The sequence below is a fragment of the Ciona robusta genome, chromosome 1 (assembly GCF_009617815.1).
Source record: "Ciona robusta chromosome 1, ASM961781v2".
NCBI lineage: Eukaryota > Metazoa > Chordata > Ascidiacea > Phlebobranchia > Cionidae > Ciona > Ciona robusta.
In genome coordinates this window covers 10,478,490-10,497,128 of record NC_143235.1, presented here as the reverse complement: position 1 = coordinate 10,497,128, position 18,639 = coordinate 10,478,490, and the positions used below count along the sequence as shown (strand labels likewise).

Here is an 18,639-nt window from a genome sequence, read left to right as displayed (position 1 = left end):
GCTTGGCTGTAAAATTTAATTAAAATACCAGCTTTATAGTGTCAGTTAGCGTCTAATTCGACTTTTTAAGTGCTTATTACTGCAGTACTGTGTGGTAACCAGTTCTCTATGAGTGAACGAAGGCGTGCCAACCACTTACACCTTATTATCCAATCGGATATAACGATTCCGAATTGTGTGGCGTATAACAAGAAGGCAAGTGTTCAGTTTCTTCCTTTCTTGGCGGTTATTTGAACATCCTCGTATTTAGTAAAATCACCATATATAACTCAGGATGCTTCATTTTTTTGCGCGTTGTGGTATATTTCAAACCATAAGTTATTAAGAACACAGCGCAATTCGACGACACAAGTTTGTCAGTAAGAAGGTGGAATATAGAGATAAAACATATAAAGCAGCGCATAAACCAAATGAAATAAGTACGGCAACAACATGGCACATAAGGAAACTGTAGGGCAAATAAGTAAGAATAATAAATAATCCAAAGAAATTAAAAAAAAGTTGAAAATCACGTCAACAACCTAACACGAGAGTACATAAGGCAGCTTTGATATTTCGGCATCTATATCCGATTTCTTGCAATAAATATCAGCAAGCTGCAGTTGGCACAGACTGTTGGTTAACCACAGTGGCTAGGCTGAAGACAAAGATGTTATTTCTTTGTTCGATCTTGTGAGTTCGATTCGACGTCACGTGAACAATCTGTCCTCGAAGTCGCGTATTGTTCGCAGAAGTTTAGCTTCTTTCCACAATCTTGTTTCCTGTAACACGCAAACATAGGTTAGCACAAGAACTTTTCTGGTATAGGAGCATAAAACATTAGAGCAAGCGGTTGGTGCAACATTTACATAACTGAAGCCTTTTGGCATTACAACATACAACAAAGAAAACAACAATTTCACCAAACGAAAGCCATATAGGTGGTCTAATATATAGAAGTAGTTACGCAGCCTGTTGAGGGAGATAGCACCATAGTAGAGATCCAGAGATTTTGTCAAACCAGAGAAAGAGAGTTGAAATGAGGCACTCTTAGTACTGACCTTATAGGTAACCTGAAGTCACAGACGCAACAGATAATCTGAAGCAGTAAAACAAGAACCAGAAAGCCGAGGCAACACAAGAAGGCTAACTTGTAATTCAATGTCTCTTCTTGCGACGGTTGACATGGACGTGTCTCGTTGTGCTACAACATAAACGACGGGTACATTATAGCCGATTTGTTCAGCTACTGCGGTGTTAGGAAATGATCCGGATTGTTATTATTTATTCAAGCTATCCGCAGTTATCGTGTACATGACATATGTGAGTTTGTGCTGTATTGATTGTGAGAGGTTAATTGTGGTTTTTGTATACGTAATAAACGGGGTGGATGGCATCGGACGACATCATGTCGTGTAGAGAGAAAGATCGCGAACCTTTAACCACCTTTCATGGTGTCAGTCGTGTGCATGCTGTTATGCAAGTTATGACGTGGGTTAGGCACCGAAATCATCATGCATTAAAAAGGTTATTAATCAAAATTTGCAGATAAACGCAACATGCAGCATGCGGCGGCTTAAAGTTTGTAACTGTGGCCCGTGGCACGAGGTCTTCGCTTTATTGGTCACGCAATAAAGCTCGTGCCAAGCCTACGTGGAACCTACGAAAACAATAATATGCTAATCGCCACTCACCACTGCTCGCGGCGTCTTCTCTTTGCATCGAAAGCCTGCGTAACCCGTAAAACATCTGTAGTAAAGTTGATATCGAATTAGAATTGAGTCTTTTGAATCAGTGCACCATTAGATTCCGCAATTTGTTTACATTAAACGAAATGAATTTAAACTTACAGGCAATAAACTTGTAATGGTCCACTGCTGACACCTCTCCTGCTTCTACAAAGCCCGTTTTGTGAGCAGTAATTGTTGTACGGTGCCGGACATCTATCGTCGTAGGCGTTGTCTGCAATTGCTGAAAGAAGATCGTTTTTTAGTACCGTACTTTCCTTGATATATTTCCCACTTACGATTGCATTGACGTCCACAAAACCCGTTGCAGTTCCTCGCCAGTGGTGCTTGGATCTCGCATTCTTGTAGTTCGCGGCAAAGATCGTTGACGTAGGTTCTGAAAGATGTAAGGCAGTTACGTTATTGGGTTTCCCACAAAATGGTATATTAACTCAAGCACTCTATGAAACGACAGCTGCTCCAGATTTTCTACATAAGGTATAATTATCTGACTCACCGTCCGTCGGAAGCGCAGATTGGATCGGGTCGCATCAGACTACACGTCAATTTTGGGCAGAGACAGACGTACTGGCTCGGTAGATAGCCATGAGAGAGCATCTGAGGAATCGAGCTTACTGCCGTACAGCTTCCCCCAAACCTACACGTGCTTGCATCATTTGGATCACAGAAAGTCACTGCGTTTGTGGTGGCTATCTGTAACCCTAATACAAGTAAGACGCCTTTCCATCCAGCGACAATCGTTAACATTTGAAATAAACACTTGTTTCCTCTTGCGCATACGTTGTTAAAAGTTGTTCTTGCGGGAGACATGTTTAACCGGTTGTAATAAATATTAATATACAAAACGCCTGTAACTACAGATTTACAATTGGTTAGTTTAGTGAATATTGTTTTAAATTTCTTGCTTATTACAAACCTAAACATTCACACAGCTGTAAAGCAAAACAAAAATGAAACCACCACTGAAAACATCGTATTTTAACCGTTAACATTCCTGCCCGGGGCTATTGTACCTTATCACCTCGATGTCACATAATTCGTCGCAAACTTTTCTGCGCATTTGTTGACGCTAATCCGCCTCACTATCTTGTGCTCCGCAAAATCGGATTCGGTTATCGGCGTGATAAACGGCTGCCTAAATCTCGGAGTACTCTCGGGAAATCTAAATCTGTAACGTTTTATCTTTGCTGTGACGCACAGCGCGACCAAAGGCACGCGAGTAAAAGCGTTTCTTGCGTCAACTTCAGTATACAAAACAACGCCAGCACGATTTGTGGACAATGCTTATATTCTAAAATTTAACAGAATGATGCAAGGCGTCGCCTCGAACAAATAAATCTTTTCCTGCTTGTCTGCGCACGGTTCTCAACTATTCAGAATGCTGTTGCACCGTGACTGCTTTTCCTCGCTGTGAACCTAATACTTATACTCAGATTTACCTTTTTTCTCACTGCGCGTATTTTAAATAATTCTCTTAGCTGTCCCGCTGTCGTTTGTCAGTACGTCAACCCAGGATGTGTATAGCTCAATGCGTCATTATACCAACCCTGCGTTAGAAACTCCCAAAATAAACTGTAAATAAATTGTTTCTCACTCATCATCACGTCAAGACCGACACAGTAACCATCCATGGTTAAATTTAAATTATTTTACATCAGCTTTATCCAAAGACCCTATTAATAAAATATATTACATACCTTTGTTATATCTGTTTAAACAAAACAAACTTTTTTTTCTGAAATCGATTTCATTCCTATAAAATTGAAATAAGAGACGATATTATACATGACCGATGCTTGAAATAGCTACCAAAACAAGAATTCCAAGAAACCCACCCGTGTAGGCCCTTGTTGTGGTATTTACATACGAGCGTATTGGCAATGTAAATGAATGCCCAATTTTAGTGGTAATGTGACATTTTTAACTTGTGAAACCGAAACTGCGTTACGCAATTTTAGTAAAGAGAAAAGTAAAGAAAACTATGCTTGAAATTCTGTTCTCCGTGTGCAGTCAGTCAATGGGTATACAGCAGTTCACGATTTTTCACGATTTTGCTGTCCTCGTCCAAGAAAGTGACATCACATTCTTTACATCTCACCAAACACGCTTTACCGCATGTTAGTTCAGGCAGTTCGAACTCTATCGATAGCGAGAAATTGAGACGAATTTAGTGATTTATAAGCTAAATTTAAACAATCTAATCCGACGAATCACAGAAGAGATCTTTCGCTTAATTCTCCGAGCACTTAATTGCCTTGCGGTCACATGACGTCATTAATTACGCAACGTCATAACGGGCCCGGAAGTAGACTCACTATTGAGAACTCTACATAACGTATTTCGGTTAGGCCACCAAATATAGAAGTATTGTACCTGATGCTAAACAAAAAATAAAAACCCCTATAGTGTGGTATTTACAGTTTTATTACAATTGCCATGTAAAGTGTGCATGGCCGACTCGTGCATAAATTACCGTGTGACGATATCGTGGAATTATTATCATCATAATAATAACAACAATGTTTTCCGCATAATGATGATTCCCAGCTTACCTCTGTAAGCAGTACAAGCACGAAGTGCTTACAAAGAACACGATATTAATCAGACATTACAGTCTGAAGGAAGTCACTGAATCACTGCACAAGCATTACGTCCACGAATACAAACGTACGCCTTTTGGCTGCGAAGGTTAAATATTTTAATACAGTTCCGTATTTAGTTATAATGGATGAATAAGTTGCCTGATATTTTGATTTCTTCCCGTCTTTAGTCACATCATAGGTCACCCTTCAACGTTTTGCACGTCTAGCGTGCACCGTGTGCATTACAGGAAACATATATAGAATGTGTAATGAAATATTCTTCATACACCAAACCTATTTCACCGCGGAATTGCGCTTATTCATTCAGATAAGTGTCATGCGTGGAATCCCGAAAATCGTGGTATTTTTATTTTAACTATATTCATCTCCGCATGCGTCTGTCAAGATCACATTATAGGTTTAAGGAAGTAGCATCCGAAAACAACAATACATTCTTAATTTGGGTATATGAGAAATAGAAAGACCATTATTCTGGTAATAAGTTTATTTATTGTAATCCATAGCTCCCGCTTAAATGATGAAACAAAGCATCCGGTTTTCAAATATGTGTTTTATTGTTTCATTGGAGTGATCATTTATTTCCGATATGAGTGGAATTTTTAATGGCCACGTCCACAGCCATTTCCCGAAATTAAGGATTGATCGTCCTCAGATGATTGAATGTAACTTACTGTATATACTCGCTTGGAAAGACAGCGACATGTCGTTATAAAAAGGGTGTTCTGTTCCGTACACCTTGTGTGTCAGCTGAGGAGTTAACACATATGTATGGAAGCAATTGTTTCCTTTTCATTATCCATGACTAACAATTTGGACAGCCTGTGATTAGGCAAGTGGGTTGGAGCAATGACCGTTAAGTGACTTGCCCAATTACACACACACCCACATTGTGGTAGGAACATTGACAACCGGCATCGTTTGGTTGCGTTGTGAGTGGTCTAACCACACTGGCACATATTCAGAGAATTGGAATCAAAGTTCTATAATTGGTATATAGTCAGTATACTCCTGGGCTTAATCCCAATACCACAATTTCCGTATTTGAGGCATATAGCGTCATTTATATTTTCCTCCCGATCATTTGATTTTGGCGACCAGTTGAAAACGGCTGTAGGCTTTTCATTGTTTTACATTAAGGACGTATCATATTTCATACTTCATATAATTGGATGGGGGAAGATGGATCATCTTTATATTCCATTTTCTCGTCCCATTTGATAGTAAAGAAAGTACATTCTGCATCCTAATTATTAAACTGCATCCTCGCGACTCCTATGGACCGTTTTTAATTGTTGAAAACATGCTCAGGATATTTGGATGGGTTAGGACACGTATGGACACAATGATAGCAGCGACGAGCCTCGAACCCGTTAGCTTTGTATTGATTTGAGGCAGGCTCGTTAACCACTTTGCCACAGCGCCGGGGCGATGGTAGATGTGCAAAACTGAATAAATAAATGTACGTCTACTAAAAATTAACCGTTATCAAAATATTGCCTATAAATAAATCATTCTTACGTCGTTTTTATAGTGAAAGATAGGCACACGCTTAAGCGAGAAGCACCAGTAGTATCGTAACGGAGTGAAATACAAATGACGATAACTCACAAGCAGCGAGCGTTTAAACGAAAAAAAAAACGGCCTCGTTAGTTAAGCTTAGCATGATTAACTAAACGCAAACAATTGTACAAATGAAACAATATTCGTTTTTATTTTGGCCCGATAGGCAAACAACAACGTCGGTAAAATAACTCGTATGTATGATTAAAAAAGTTGCAGGTATGTTCCACGCGCTGTGAATGCCTGTTTTTCGTGTACGGGTTATAAATTTAATACATATTGGTTTGCAAAACATTTCATTCCTCTCTCTTCGATTCCAACAGAAGGAATTTAGAAGATATGAAAGATGCAAATTGACCAGATCACAACTTAGTGTGCAGGAACCTAAACGTCAAACACGATTAGGAAAGTAAACGTCAAAAACGATATCTTATCATCACGAAGTACCGAACCCAAAAACTTTCATAAGAGCCCTTAACACGCAGTTAGTGGCGTGTATGCAGTAGCAACACAAACACAAAAGTACAATCTCGTGGTGTATTTTTAATTTTACGGTTTCGAGTTATAACGAAAGTGTAATTCCAAAACTGCAGTGTAATGTACACGTAAAAAAATCTCGTAAGTCCACAATTAAACTACCACTGCTTCATTTGTACAAAATTATGAAAAATTGCTTTAGGAAATAACTGCACTTCGTTCATTGCACACAACGTAAAATATGAGACTGGCAACAGCAAGAGCAATCAATTCAGAACTGACCCAGAACCCAGAACTCATACCCTGCAAAAAAAATACAAACTTTTAAATAAATGTAGGACAGTTATTTAAAATACATTTTAATACTTTATTAACCACTCTATATAATCCATAACATAATTAATAATGTCTTTAAAAAAAGGTTGAGTTTGCCAATAAAATTCTTTCCAAATGAGTTTAAAAAAAGGTTGAGTTTGCCAATAAAATTCTTTCCAGGTGTCTTCAGACAGTGTTGCCATACAAGATCACCTTGATGATAAAATAATTTTATATCCGCTGACACATAAAACAGCAACATTTCTCATTAACTGGAACCAAGCACAAACGTATAACTTACATGGTGTTTCACGTCAACTGAGAAAAGTGGTTTTACAGTGTTAGCATCTTGGTTAATTCGGGCAGCTTTCTTTAGAGCATTGTAACCTGATTCATCAAAGAACCTAAGTGATAAATGAGATTGTATTAATATAAATGCCAAAGTTGAATAATTTGCTTTTAATAGAAAAATGCTAGAAGTAAAAAAAAACATAAACAGCAGACCAGTACTGCTTAGTTCGGCTACTTTTAGAGGTTAAACGTTGGTTACATGAGTTCTAAAGTTAGGTAAGCAATTTTTATGTGACAATAAACAAATTGTACATTAAACTTTTCATTGCTCTCCAAAAAAATCGCATTTATTTACTTATGGGAAGATTGCTTAAAAGTGTTCAAGTTGGTAAAACAAAGTGTCAAATGTGACAACTGTGCAAGGCAAATAGTAAAAATGATTTGAAAACAGTTTCCCACTTGACATCAAAAAGTGCAGCCGGCGACTTCTTATTCTTTGCTGTCCAGCTCACTTGGTAGTTGTTTCCTTCAGGTGATTTAGTAACTGGGTATTGTACACCATTCACATCAGCATACAACATCAAGTCCTGTTACAATAGTAAACATAAATAATGTAAGAGTGTTAAGATTTTACCACCTATAAAAACAGAATCTATAAATTGCACCCACCATTTAAAGTACACAGGATTTTGACAATTCCATAACAATTTTATTGTATATACTTTCCAATGTACAAAACATAGCAAGCAACTGAGCTGGCTTGTATTTCTTTATACAATTATACCTGAACATTGTTCTTGCACTTGACTGTCAGTTCAACAACGAATGCAGCATTTTTCCCCAATTTTAAGTTTGTGCTTGTGTAGTAAGACGAGTCAACTGATGGTTGGTCGCAACAAAACCCTGATAAAAAGTCTTAAATAAAAGCATGCAAAAAAACAAAAAATATAATTTTATTTATTCATCTTTTATTGGTATTAGAAAGCAAAATATTTTTACAGGATAGATTATTATGAGTACGAAATTCTGCAAAAACATCAGACTTAAGATGGTGTAACCGTGTAACTTAGCTTACCTGATCCGATTAATAAGGACAATACAGAAATAACGAGCAAGTTTGCCATGATTGATTTGCCCTTAATTTATTATAAAGTACCTGATAACCTGTAAGAGTATACTTGTTTATAAACGGTTGAATTCGTACGTACTGTCTTATCCAATCTTACTACGTACACATCAAACTGAAAAATTTGACGCTGATGACGTCACGCCAAACCGGTGTATGCGTGGCGAAAATAGAAATATTATAGGAAATCTATTTTTGCTCTTAAAAAACTTAAAATTTTGTTTTTCCTTAAGCCATGGTCAAACCAGAGACACATAAATTGTTTATGTAGATGCCAGTATTTTAGTCTCCTCTGCTTGTGTATTTGACCTTTTTTTTTCTCAAATGTTACACTTGGAATAAAGCAAAATATAACATATAAATATGACCCACTCTGTAAATATCAGAGTTAAGTTTAACGCTATGTATATTTCATGAAAGAACAACATAATGACTTGATTAAACAAAAGTATATCAAATATCACAGAAATAATAACATCTTTCATCTCAGATAAGGCATGTTTGAGCTTGTGATTTGTACATTTATACAAGAAGCATCACTTTTGTTAAACGTAATCTGAATTATTCAGAATAAGTGACAAGCAAGTTCCCTACACCCAACACTGTGTGCATATCATCCATATGGCGAACTTGAAACAGTACTGAACAATTTGGTCCTCCAAACATGGGGTTTCCCACTTTCATATTATGAACCCTGTACTTTGAACAACGTGACCAACCCAATGTACAAAGCTGGGGTTTCTTAGAATCTTCACAAAAACCAAAATTGCGTTCACACAAAATTTCGGTTTTAAAGATGCCTGATGCGGTAGAATTGGTAAAAACGAGTGTGCAATCCAGTAAGAAAAATTGCTCTGATTTTTCCACCACCTTCCATGATATTTCTGTGCATAAAATGTCGACGGCTGGTACATTTTTCACTTGTGGTGTAGGTTGTAGACCAGGGTGCAAAGACAGTGAAAACACAATGCATTCCTCCAGCTTGGGTATGGCTAGTAATTCACTGGCTACAAATGAAACACTGCAATAGATGATGAATTCATGAACATATCTATATTTTTTAACAGTAACACGCTTGTATTGTACTGTGAAATCTCTTGATTTGGATTCAGAAAGAATAACATTTGCACGATTGGTTGCCATAGCAAATAAGCCTTCAACATTTTCTGAATTGCTTACAATCTTTATTGTCAGAACTTTCTCCTTCACATCAGTGTTAAAAAGAAAAACGACCTCCTGTTCAGTTGCCTCAGTAGCATTGACCAACAAAAAATGATCTTTGCCATTAAAACCCAACGAAAAATACTTTGAAGGAACACAAGGCATTAGGCTTTGTAAACCTAATTCTATCTCTGGTTGTAGTGGATCACATTTATTTTCAATGCACCCACTATTGAAACCTGTGGAAAATCCACTTGGACATTTGATTGGATGATGTTCAATGAGAGGAGACAACAAATTCCAAAACCTTTTGTTGTTCATTTGAAAGTTAGGTTGCCCAAGTGTTTCTAACACCCAGCCTGGTGCAAAAATTGCTGAAGAAAATCCGTATCTGTGTTTACAGAGATAAAATGGTGACTACGTGGCAATGATTCAGTATTCTCAATGTTAGAGAGCTTAGTGTGGTCAATTTTTAGAGAGATTTAAATGCAATTAAAAAAAAGAAGATAATATCATTGAGTCGCTGAACTATATTCATACATCTTTCAATTTTAATATAATTTTAACGACATCACTTACTTGTTTATTGCCTTCAGTGCATCACATGAATTGAAGCCTCCCCCACCCATTATTCCCCGCCCAAACACATCAATACCAACATACACACTACTCAAACTCTTTGCCAACTTTAGTGATTTTTCTAAAGATGAATCTTTCCACCCATAATTTAGGAAAATGCCATCACATGCATCGTAGAAAAGGCTGTGTAAAAAAAGCATAGCTTTTGAAAAGCCAGAAATAAATTAATCTTTAAATTTTATAAATTATATTAATTGATTAGGGGAACTTTAAATGTATACAATACCAATATTCTACCTGTTTTTACAATTCAGTTCATTTTGCCACTTAAGCACCCCATCCTTAGTCACACTGTCATACCAGATGACTTGAGCATCCGGATTCATTTCATGCATTTTTAAAGTCAGGTAGGAAACAAACTGAACAACATCCGGAATCATTTCAAGCTGGAAAATAAAGCAATGTACCAATTTTAATGAAAGACTAATAAAAAGGAGTTTTTACACAGGCATCACCAATATCTAATAGTGGGTATATTTAAATTTTCTGTGTTAATGGTTCGTGGCCTCTTTTCTAAGACAGTAAATAAACTTTGTCCTCTAACATATTTACAAATGTAACTTTATACAATAAGGAACAGGGCTTTGACAAGTATACGATGTCATATGAATTGTGTCGGGAGTATTGTGTTTTAAGCTTGACTAATGTATCAGGACTAATGTATTCAGGTGGTATCGCTACTAATATCAAATCAAAACTTTGGTAGACCACTACACAACACAAGTAATAGCATTTAAAAAGATAAAAAGTAGTAAAAAAAGCCTGTATATTTTCTTAAAAGGTGTACTTTTTAATCCAGACAAATACATTTATATTATATATTACCTCAATGGTGTTTTCAATGTTGATAAGCCATCCATCAAAACCATAGAAAGTAGCAATGTCAACCATCTGATCAGCAACATATGTCCAAACAACTGGCGATGAGAATATTGCTCTGCAACTGTTGGTTGGAACATAAAACTATCTTCAAATGACATAGATGTATTTGAATATATGCTTTTACTGCGTATATTTATACTACCTCCTGCTCTTTAGTATTAGGTGAAAAGTGTGAAAATTTAATAAAACACAGTAGGCTAAGCCTATCGAACTAAATTATATAATCACAAACCTATCGTTGAAATGGCTTAGTAAAAACAAAATCTACAAAAGTAAGGCTTGGGTCAGAACTTTTGAAAAAGGGCAGATTTTACATATACATATGTACATAATTGAGTAAAATTAAAATATCTCAACACAGCAGGCATATATACCGATCATATCCACCCGTTGATTCTGTGATGAAGGTTCCTAACACGGCAACACCATTTGTTCGACAAGCATTGACCCAACCCACTGGAGGTATGGTAATAAAGTGGTGACTGAAGTACACGAATATATCAATCAAGCTCCAGTATGACATATGATATTCTATGGTGCGATTGCCAACCATTTGCTGCACAAATCTGGCGACAAATGGAAATATAAAATCTGCTTTGTGGTATTTAGGTGATGCAATACCAGATGTATGTGTCAAAATGTGTGGTAGGTATAAAAAGTAAAATCTTGTACTTTGCATATCTTATTGTACATGCATGGGTCGCATGATCCCTATAAAATATGTATACAGTGTGTTTAAATTGACTGTGAACTTAAAGACTCTTGGGTGGTAGTGTGGTGTTGTATTTATCCTTGATGATATAATCTAAGTTCAAGTTGTCTGTAACTTTGCAAGAACCACTAACAGTGGCGTCGATTTTATAAAAACGTAGGGGTTGCGACATTACACTATGTTAGCTGAAAGTAGGTATATGTAGAACAAGTAAAACCACGCATATAACGTGTGCGGCATTCAATAGAAAAGGTATGACATAAGTCTGGCAGTTGATTGCGGGTAAGTGTTTAAAAAACTTACAATATGACATGTAAATATCTTCATATAAATGCCAATACGTTGATTATACAGACAGACGGTCACCCGTTGGCCGTACGCTAATGGACCACATCACAATACCGCGTATGACGTAACATTATTCAACTGACAGGTGCAGCATTGCGCAATATCTTACGTTAATTCTCTGCGTCACAATATTGGTTATAATGCAACATTTGACTTTAAAACTCGTAATTGCGCAACATAAAACTAAAAGTTGTTCGCATCACAATTGAACACGTAACAATTTTGTGTTGGTTGACGGGCGCAATGAAGTTTAAAAAAATCATTTTAACAAAAGTCGAGGAAACAAAAAAAATTAATTAAACATGCGTCAATCATGTTGTACAACACACGATCAAAGCTGCGTTCGCCCATCACCGATCAAAGGAGCATTACCAGCACCGCCACGATCTCCCTTTTAACAGACGAACTTAACAGGATAAGGTTTGCGAGCGAGAATAATGTTTCACATGTAGGCTAAATAATGAATGTGTGAATTGCTATTATGTTGCAATAATCGACGTGTAAATTGTCATTATGTCGTAATGAATCCACGCGTGAATCCTTACTATTTCGTAACAAACATGTTGCTTGGCTGAAGAAAATATCATATATAAATATAAAGCAGTGACCGACCCGATTTAGGTAGTTCATTTTCGCACGTTTAACAGCCAAATTACATCGATTTTACACGCAACTGTTGTTAGGGATTCATGGCATGTGCGCGTCTTAGAAAAAGAACACCTATTCCTTTAGTTTAATTTTCTCCTGGTCCGCGTGTTTTAAGTTTAATTCGAATTGCCTTCGGGAGAAAAGCAGCTTTGGAAGTAGACGTTAGACAAAATTTTAAAGGTAGAAATGACCAGTAAACATTACATTCTCACACAATAATATAATTGTTACTGTAACAATTGGCGATTTTGCGATTATCAATGTGACGTAAACACTTGTCTGACGTAACACGCAGCCGTTATAGGTAACCGCGCAGGGTACAAAAACGGCTAGTTTATGCGTTGGGAGAATGAAGGTGTTGCGTAACTACTATAAAGTAATTGTTTGATAAAGTTATTTATTTAAGATATGTATTTATTTAAGAAGAATTTAAGAAGAATTTCCTTTAATAATTTGAAAATCCAGGGGTTGCTGCAACCCCTGCAAAATTGTCAGGGTAGGCCTGCATACCCTGCACCATATAAATCGACGCCAGTGACCACTAAAATATACTTTTAAAACTTAGTAACCTTAATACAGAATCAATCTTAATAGCAGCTTTACTATCTTATCATAAATACATCGTAGGAAAAAGTATATTAAGAACTTCTAACATGTTGCTCTGTTTTTTTTTGGGTATGTACAAAAGCTAAACACTTGAACATGATGAAAAATACTGATTTTAGCTGGTAAGGTAGTAATATAAACATAAACAACATCTAAAGAAATCAAACCTGTCATCCAGGTAACCCCCCGCCATGTCATGGCACAACATAACCTTGGAAGAATTGCTGCAGATTTTCCTGTAACCAGATAAAGCCGGCTTTGAAAATGATTGACCAAGATCTGTTTTATCATTAGCCTTCCATGCTAAAAGTTCTTCCAAGCTATTTAGAGGCAAAGAAACTGGAACTCCATCCTCAGTGCTCCTTCCAGTGAGTTTGGAAGAACCATTGAGATCAACCTTCAAATGAATGCTTTTCTGAGGTTCACAATTTGCTTCCACTTGATTGAAAACGTCATCATCTTTGCCCTCCATTGTTTTTAATCAAGCTGTAGACTGTAGACAACCTCAGAAGTTAACTGACTGTGGCGTGGCACGTTAAGTTCTCTTATAGGTGGTATTGAGAAATCCTCTCCTTTTGCGAAAGAATCGTTTTCGGAATTAGTTTCCAAATTGTTCAAATATTCATAGTCATTTATGACCTCTGAAAACATAATAATAATAAATATCAAACTACAATCAACTTTTCTGAAGGTAATAAGTAAATGTTAACACAAAAGGATTTTATTTATGGGAATTATGTATTATTCTCATAGGCACGGTTTACAGACAACACAAGCTAATTTAAAATACAAGCCATTGACGTTTTACATGCGATGTAAGCAAGACCTATTGGCTATGTTAATTACTGTATAGTCATTCTAAATAACTTTATGTTATTTAACTTAAATAAAAACACAAACCACATAATAAACTTAATGGACCTAAACCAACACAAACAGTTAAAACATTTTTCTGTTATGATATACATAACTGTTACTGTTAGATTGCAACATTAATGAGTACATATGCTTACCCTGCAGTTCAAATGAGTTGATGAGATTTAGAATAAAGTTTATTGTGAAGAACAAAGTAAGACTAAATGTTATAAATGCTGGAATGGTGATCGCCCAATACCTAGGAAAATATTAGTTACAACAACAACAACAACACAGTCCTGATAGGTGTTTAGAACTGTTTTCAATGCGACCTTGCACAACAGTGAGCATGAAATTATTCATCATATATAATCTGCAGTGTAAATTTTAACTGCCAGACTGCTGAAGCTGAATATAGCAGTTCCTGAAAAAATTGTTGGCATGCTCATGTATTTTCATGCACTATGGTTAAGAATTGGTATACAAACAAATCATTAGGGATGTGCTGAAGTTGAAAAAGCTCGGGTTCGCCGAGCGCCGAGCTTCAACGAAAAGCTCGGCACGAGCCCGAGCCCGAGCACCTATGACGTCATCAAGGAGAAAGGCGTACGAGAATGCGTTCCTATTCAGCCGAAAAGCGTCGCTAATCAAAATAATACAGAACACGTGGTTTGCGGTTAAAGACGCGTCTCGTTTCGTAATTTCTACTGTTGCAAAATGTAAAATTCATACAAAAAGTATTTAATTAAAAAAATATATATAATTGTTACAGCCAGTGGCGCAACTGGCAAGTTTCTACGCATGTTCATCTTGGATAATGTAACGATTATTTACGTCAGAATAAACCTTTACGATCGTTACATCACAAACGAGATTGTTGAAAACAATCGTGTTTTATTCGCTTCTATACGATCTGCAGTTTGTGTATAATTTTTGTTTCTGATGATTAGTTTAAATGCAGGTAAATCGCGATTATGTGAGCGACGCTATCAGTAAATGGGAACCAACATAAATTGTAATATGATATTACAAAGTATCGTCCCGGCCGAGCTTGGACTGAAGCCAAAAAAACATCGTTTGATGGCACCGCACGAGAAACAGAGTTTCATTACATCATTTTTCACGAGAATAAATTCACAACGATTGCTTCGTTTGTTACGTGTGGAATGTATGCTACCGCATGCGTCTTCCTTTATTTCATACGCCGGCGCAGAGTGTAAAAATGTGACGCTGATACACGATGGTTTGATCTCGTGGTTGGTTTGGCTGCCCAATTTGGGCAGTGGGCACATTCCTCCCGATTGTTATATTATGAAACGTCATAATTAATAGTTACCTTGCGATAGGACACCTGATGTAATAATTGAATGAAAAATTGTTCCAATTCCAAGCGAAGGAATGTTATATTGAATGCAACGCGTGTGTGTGCGTCTTAGCATTTTCTGGTTGCGTGCGTGTCTGCGGTTAAGGGGGCTGTCATGTGGTTGCAAAACCGTGGTTGCAGCAATTTATAATATTTCATTATAAAAAAGTTTAAGAGTTTTTGGCTTTTTATTTAAAATCTGATACGAAAACATTGGGCGCTCGTGTAATTCGACACCGGCTGTAATTCGATACCGGCAAATTGCTGACGTTGCGATTCGTTACTTGCGAGAGAGCAAGTTCACAACGAACGAAAAACAATAAAAGAGAAAGCTACGCTGACCAGTCTCGTTATCTCTTAGTAGCTTCACTTTTTTTTCATTTTTAATATTTTTCGCTCTCGCGTGCAACATTATAGCATAAGGCTCGGCGCTCGGCCCAGTTTTCAGCCGAGCGCCGAGCATCAAAAAAGGAGACGCTCGGGCACGAGCTTTTGAGTTCGGGCTCGGCTCGGCACATCCCTACAAATCATGTCGCGGGCACTATTTTTTTTTGGTGTACTTTGCTAAAGATACTATCTAATTGTAACTTCATTGACTTGCATTAACAAATTTTGCCCAATGCCCATACTAACAAAAATAATATTAGTGCATATGTGTGTGTAGCTGCTATACTGTGCAGAATCATATTTACCATGTAAAACAAGCTTTTATTGTAAATAATAAATATTATTATAAAAATATTATACCTTTGTGGATAGTAAGTGAAACCTATTTCATTCAAAATTTGATCGGGAAGAATTGCCCAAGAAAGGTATAAACCTGAAGAAAAAAACGTGCACACTACAGTATATATCTAATCTGTATACCATATTCTTATTGATTAAACATGAATTATCAATTATCATACGTAGCAAAATTGTGCCAGTGCTATAAGTTTTGGCGAATAAATACTTAAGTTTTGATTTCAACTTACTCAATACGAGAAAGCTGGCCAAGTAGAGAACAAAACCTTGTAACGCTCTTTCGGGGCTTGGAGCAGGGCTATGCTGTGGCATTTGAAGCAAAACTTATTTAATTTGTTTTAAAGCAGTTGTTTTAAATGACCATGTACCAGAAACCTGAAATCATATATAGTATACTTACTACAGGTCAATATAACGTAGAGCCATTTACGTTTTCAACAAAGTCAAATTTTCTGCTGCAGGTAATTCCCCTAGTTTACAACTTAAAACGGTTAAAAAAATAATATTTCGGTAACTATTTGGGGACCCTTTTAATAAGTAGCAGTCCACAACGGACCCAAAAGTCACTGTAATAACAATTCGGTGGTTAGTTAAATACAATCAAGAATTAAAATAAAGCTTCACTACGCGAAACATAATTGTTCTTGGCAGTAAAGATAGCCAAAATTAAAATTGTATCTAGGTTTCTGGTCATCGCCTGCTTTAATCTATTTGTATCTAGATTCCATCGCTTGCTTTATTATTTCTGCTTTCTATTATCAATTCAGCATTGCAATTTACGTAGTGACAGTGGTGCATTATAGCGGAAATTGCAAAACCGTGACGCTTTGGTGCCATTTCTGGCTGTACATGATCTTTTAAGTCGTAAACAACATTACGCTGTTGACGAGTTAGTGCAAATATGCCTGATTATATCTATCTATTGTGACTACAAACACAGTTAAAAACATTCATTGAAAAGACATATTTATATGTATATTAGGATGGGACACATTTAGCACATAATATCCAAATATCCTGATCATGTTTTAAACAAATACCAACGGTCGATGTGAGTAGTAAGAATACAGTTTTATAACTCTTTGAGTGTTATTTGTTTATTATCAAATGGGGCGCGATAATAGAATGAGTAGATGTCCAATCTTCCCCCACCCTACTATACTCTGATTTTATTTTAATGCCTTTTAACATGATTCACAATAAATGGCGGTTTGATGCATTTTAAACATGCTGTTCGTCAAGTTTTAATGTCCAAGCTTGGATATCAGGCGAGCGTCACGTTGATATATTTGTCTGCAACTGATTCAATCAAAACAGAATCGTTAACGAAGTGGTACATAACAAACATAATTAAACATATTTGCTGTAAATGAAAACCATCACCAACAAGTACTTTCGACAAGCATAAACCAGTGTTATACGACTCGAGGCGTGAGAAGAACAAATAACTTGATCTGTGCAGGAGCGGTTTCGACCTTGGAGGAGATAAAAGCTAACACAAGCGCGTCTTTTATTGTCGCAGTTTGCTTAAATTAGAATGTCGCAAATATGCCGTATTTCTCTGCTCAAATATTGTGGGAGCGTGATTCTGCTCCAATTCACAATTTATAGCTGTGTAGGCTATTCGTAGTACGGTTACGACAGAATTTATAAGACATACAAGTTTTAACATATACAATCCAGTAGATGTCGCTTTTGAGTTTTAATACCATAAAATCTGGGGAACCAGGTGATTGTCTGTTTAAATTGTTGGTCTGAATTAATACAGTCAGGTCATTAGCTTATTAACAGGAGAGTCAGGTATTACAGTTCATAGGAAATGTAAAGAAACTCGAAAATGTCATGACAGCAGCTCGTCTTGTGTTCATGCGGTAATACGTGTTGCGATTACCGGGATTAAACGGTTCGAGCAAGTTGATCGGTTGGGAAGATATACATTACGTCAGCCTCAAATGTCGATGCGGCGAGCAAAATCCGCTTAAGGAAACCTCAACCAACATTTCACGTAGACTCGGTGACGACATTAGGAACGAACCCCGAGGTCTCAATCCAAGCAAACGTTGCCTTTTATGCCGAAAGCCAACCCACAAGCACGAGTTACGAAACAATATACTCTGACGTTGTTTGAAAACAGTTTTCTGGTAGCTTTCGAGCAATAACGCAGGCCGTGACGTATTCAAAGGGACCACATTCCTTCAACCAATCAGACCCTTAAGTAGTCAGGTGACGAGGTACCACACACTTCTCCTTATTTCTCAAACATTTTACTTCGTATAGCCGCGTTTTTCTATCCTCTCTACTTTAGTTGCGATCAACAGACGTAAAGACGAAAGTAAATAGACGATTTTTGAAGACGGTTTCGCGAAAAGGGATTTATAACCGAACCTGCAGGCTGCTAAGCGCATAGCAAAATGAGTTTGCAGCTCGTAAGGAATGTTGTACGTTGTACTTCCATACAGTTGAATTAGTACTTATTGAGGTGTGCGATATTTGTAAGAATATGTCTGTACAGTATTGCGTTAAGTGAATATTCTCACAGAGTTATAAGTAGCGGAGTCGTCAAGTTACCGGTTCACGCGCGA

The 18,639-nt window shown here is 36.9% G+C and overlaps 4 protein-coding genes across 5 annotated transcripts; all 4 read right to left on the bottom strand.

Annotated features, from left to right (window-relative positions):
- Positions 1 to 278: 278 nt before the first annotated feature.
- LOC149743034 (uncharacterized) lies at positions 279 to 3,109 on the bottom strand. Of its 2 annotated transcripts, XM_089880390.1 has the most exons (6): positions 2,224 to 3,104; positions 2,006 to 2,103; positions 1,830 to 1,950; positions 1,674 to 1,728; positions 1,041 to 1,183; positions 279 to 761 (listed from the first exon to the last, which is right to left on the bottom strand). In XM_089880390.1, exons 1-6 carry the CDS (start codon positions 2,649 to 2,651, stop codon positions 653 to 655), a joined length of 954 nt encoding a protein of 317 aa, XP_089736516.1. In that variant the 5' UTR covers positions 2,652 to 3,104; the 3' UTR covers positions 279 to 652. The 2 variants fall into 2 exon arrangements, with proteins under 2 accessions (XP_089736516.1, XP_089736523.1); XM_089880397.1 differs by lacking the exon at positions 1,041 to 1,183 and having other exon boundaries at positions 2,224 to 3,109.
- A 3,304-nt stretch (positions 3,110 to 6,413) lies between these two features.
- On the bottom strand, positions 6,414 to 8,217 carry LOC149743033 (translocon-associated protein subunit delta-like). The gene is made up of 5 exons (XM_089880659.1): positions 8,049 to 8,217; positions 7,758 to 7,876; positions 7,433 to 7,560; positions 6,984 to 7,086; positions 6,414 to 6,670 (listed from the first exon to the last, which is right to left on the bottom strand). Exons 1-5 carry the CDS (start codon positions 8,095 to 8,097, stop codon positions 6,566 to 6,568), a joined length of 504 nt encoding a protein of 167 aa, XP_089736785.1. The 5' UTR covers positions 8,098 to 8,217; the 3' UTR covers positions 6,414 to 6,565.
- Positions 8,218 to 8,487: 270 nt separating this feature from the next.
- On the bottom strand, positions 8,488 to 13,567 carry LOC149743032 (cytosolic endo-beta-N-acetylglucosaminidase-like). Its single transcript, XM_089879999.1, has 6 exons — positions 13,263 to 13,567; positions 11,156 to 11,347; positions 10,725 to 10,842; positions 10,137 to 10,285; positions 9,840 to 10,022; positions 8,488 to 9,651 (listed from the first exon to the last, which is right to left on the bottom strand). The coding sequence occupies exons 1-6, from the start codon at positions 13,565 to 13,567 to the stop codon at positions 8,661 to 8,663; spliced, it is 1,938 nt and encodes a 645-aa protein (XP_089736125.1). The 3' UTR covers positions 8,488 to 8,660.
- Positions 13,568 to 13,572: 5 nt separating this feature from the next.
- On the bottom strand, positions 13,573 to 16,487 carry LOC149743031 (phosphatidylinositol N-acetylglucosaminyltransferase subunit P-like). The gene is made up of 4 exons (XM_089880671.1): positions 16,288 to 16,487; positions 16,061 to 16,133; positions 14,109 to 14,209; positions 13,573 to 13,736 (listed from the first exon to the last, which is right to left on the bottom strand). The coding sequence occupies exons 1-4, from the start codon at positions 16,367 to 16,369 to the stop codon at positions 13,573 to 13,575; spliced, it is 420 nt and encodes a 139-aa protein (XP_089736797.1). The 5' UTR covers positions 16,370 to 16,487.
- Between the last annotated feature and the right edge of the window lie 2,152 nt (positions 16,488 to 18,639).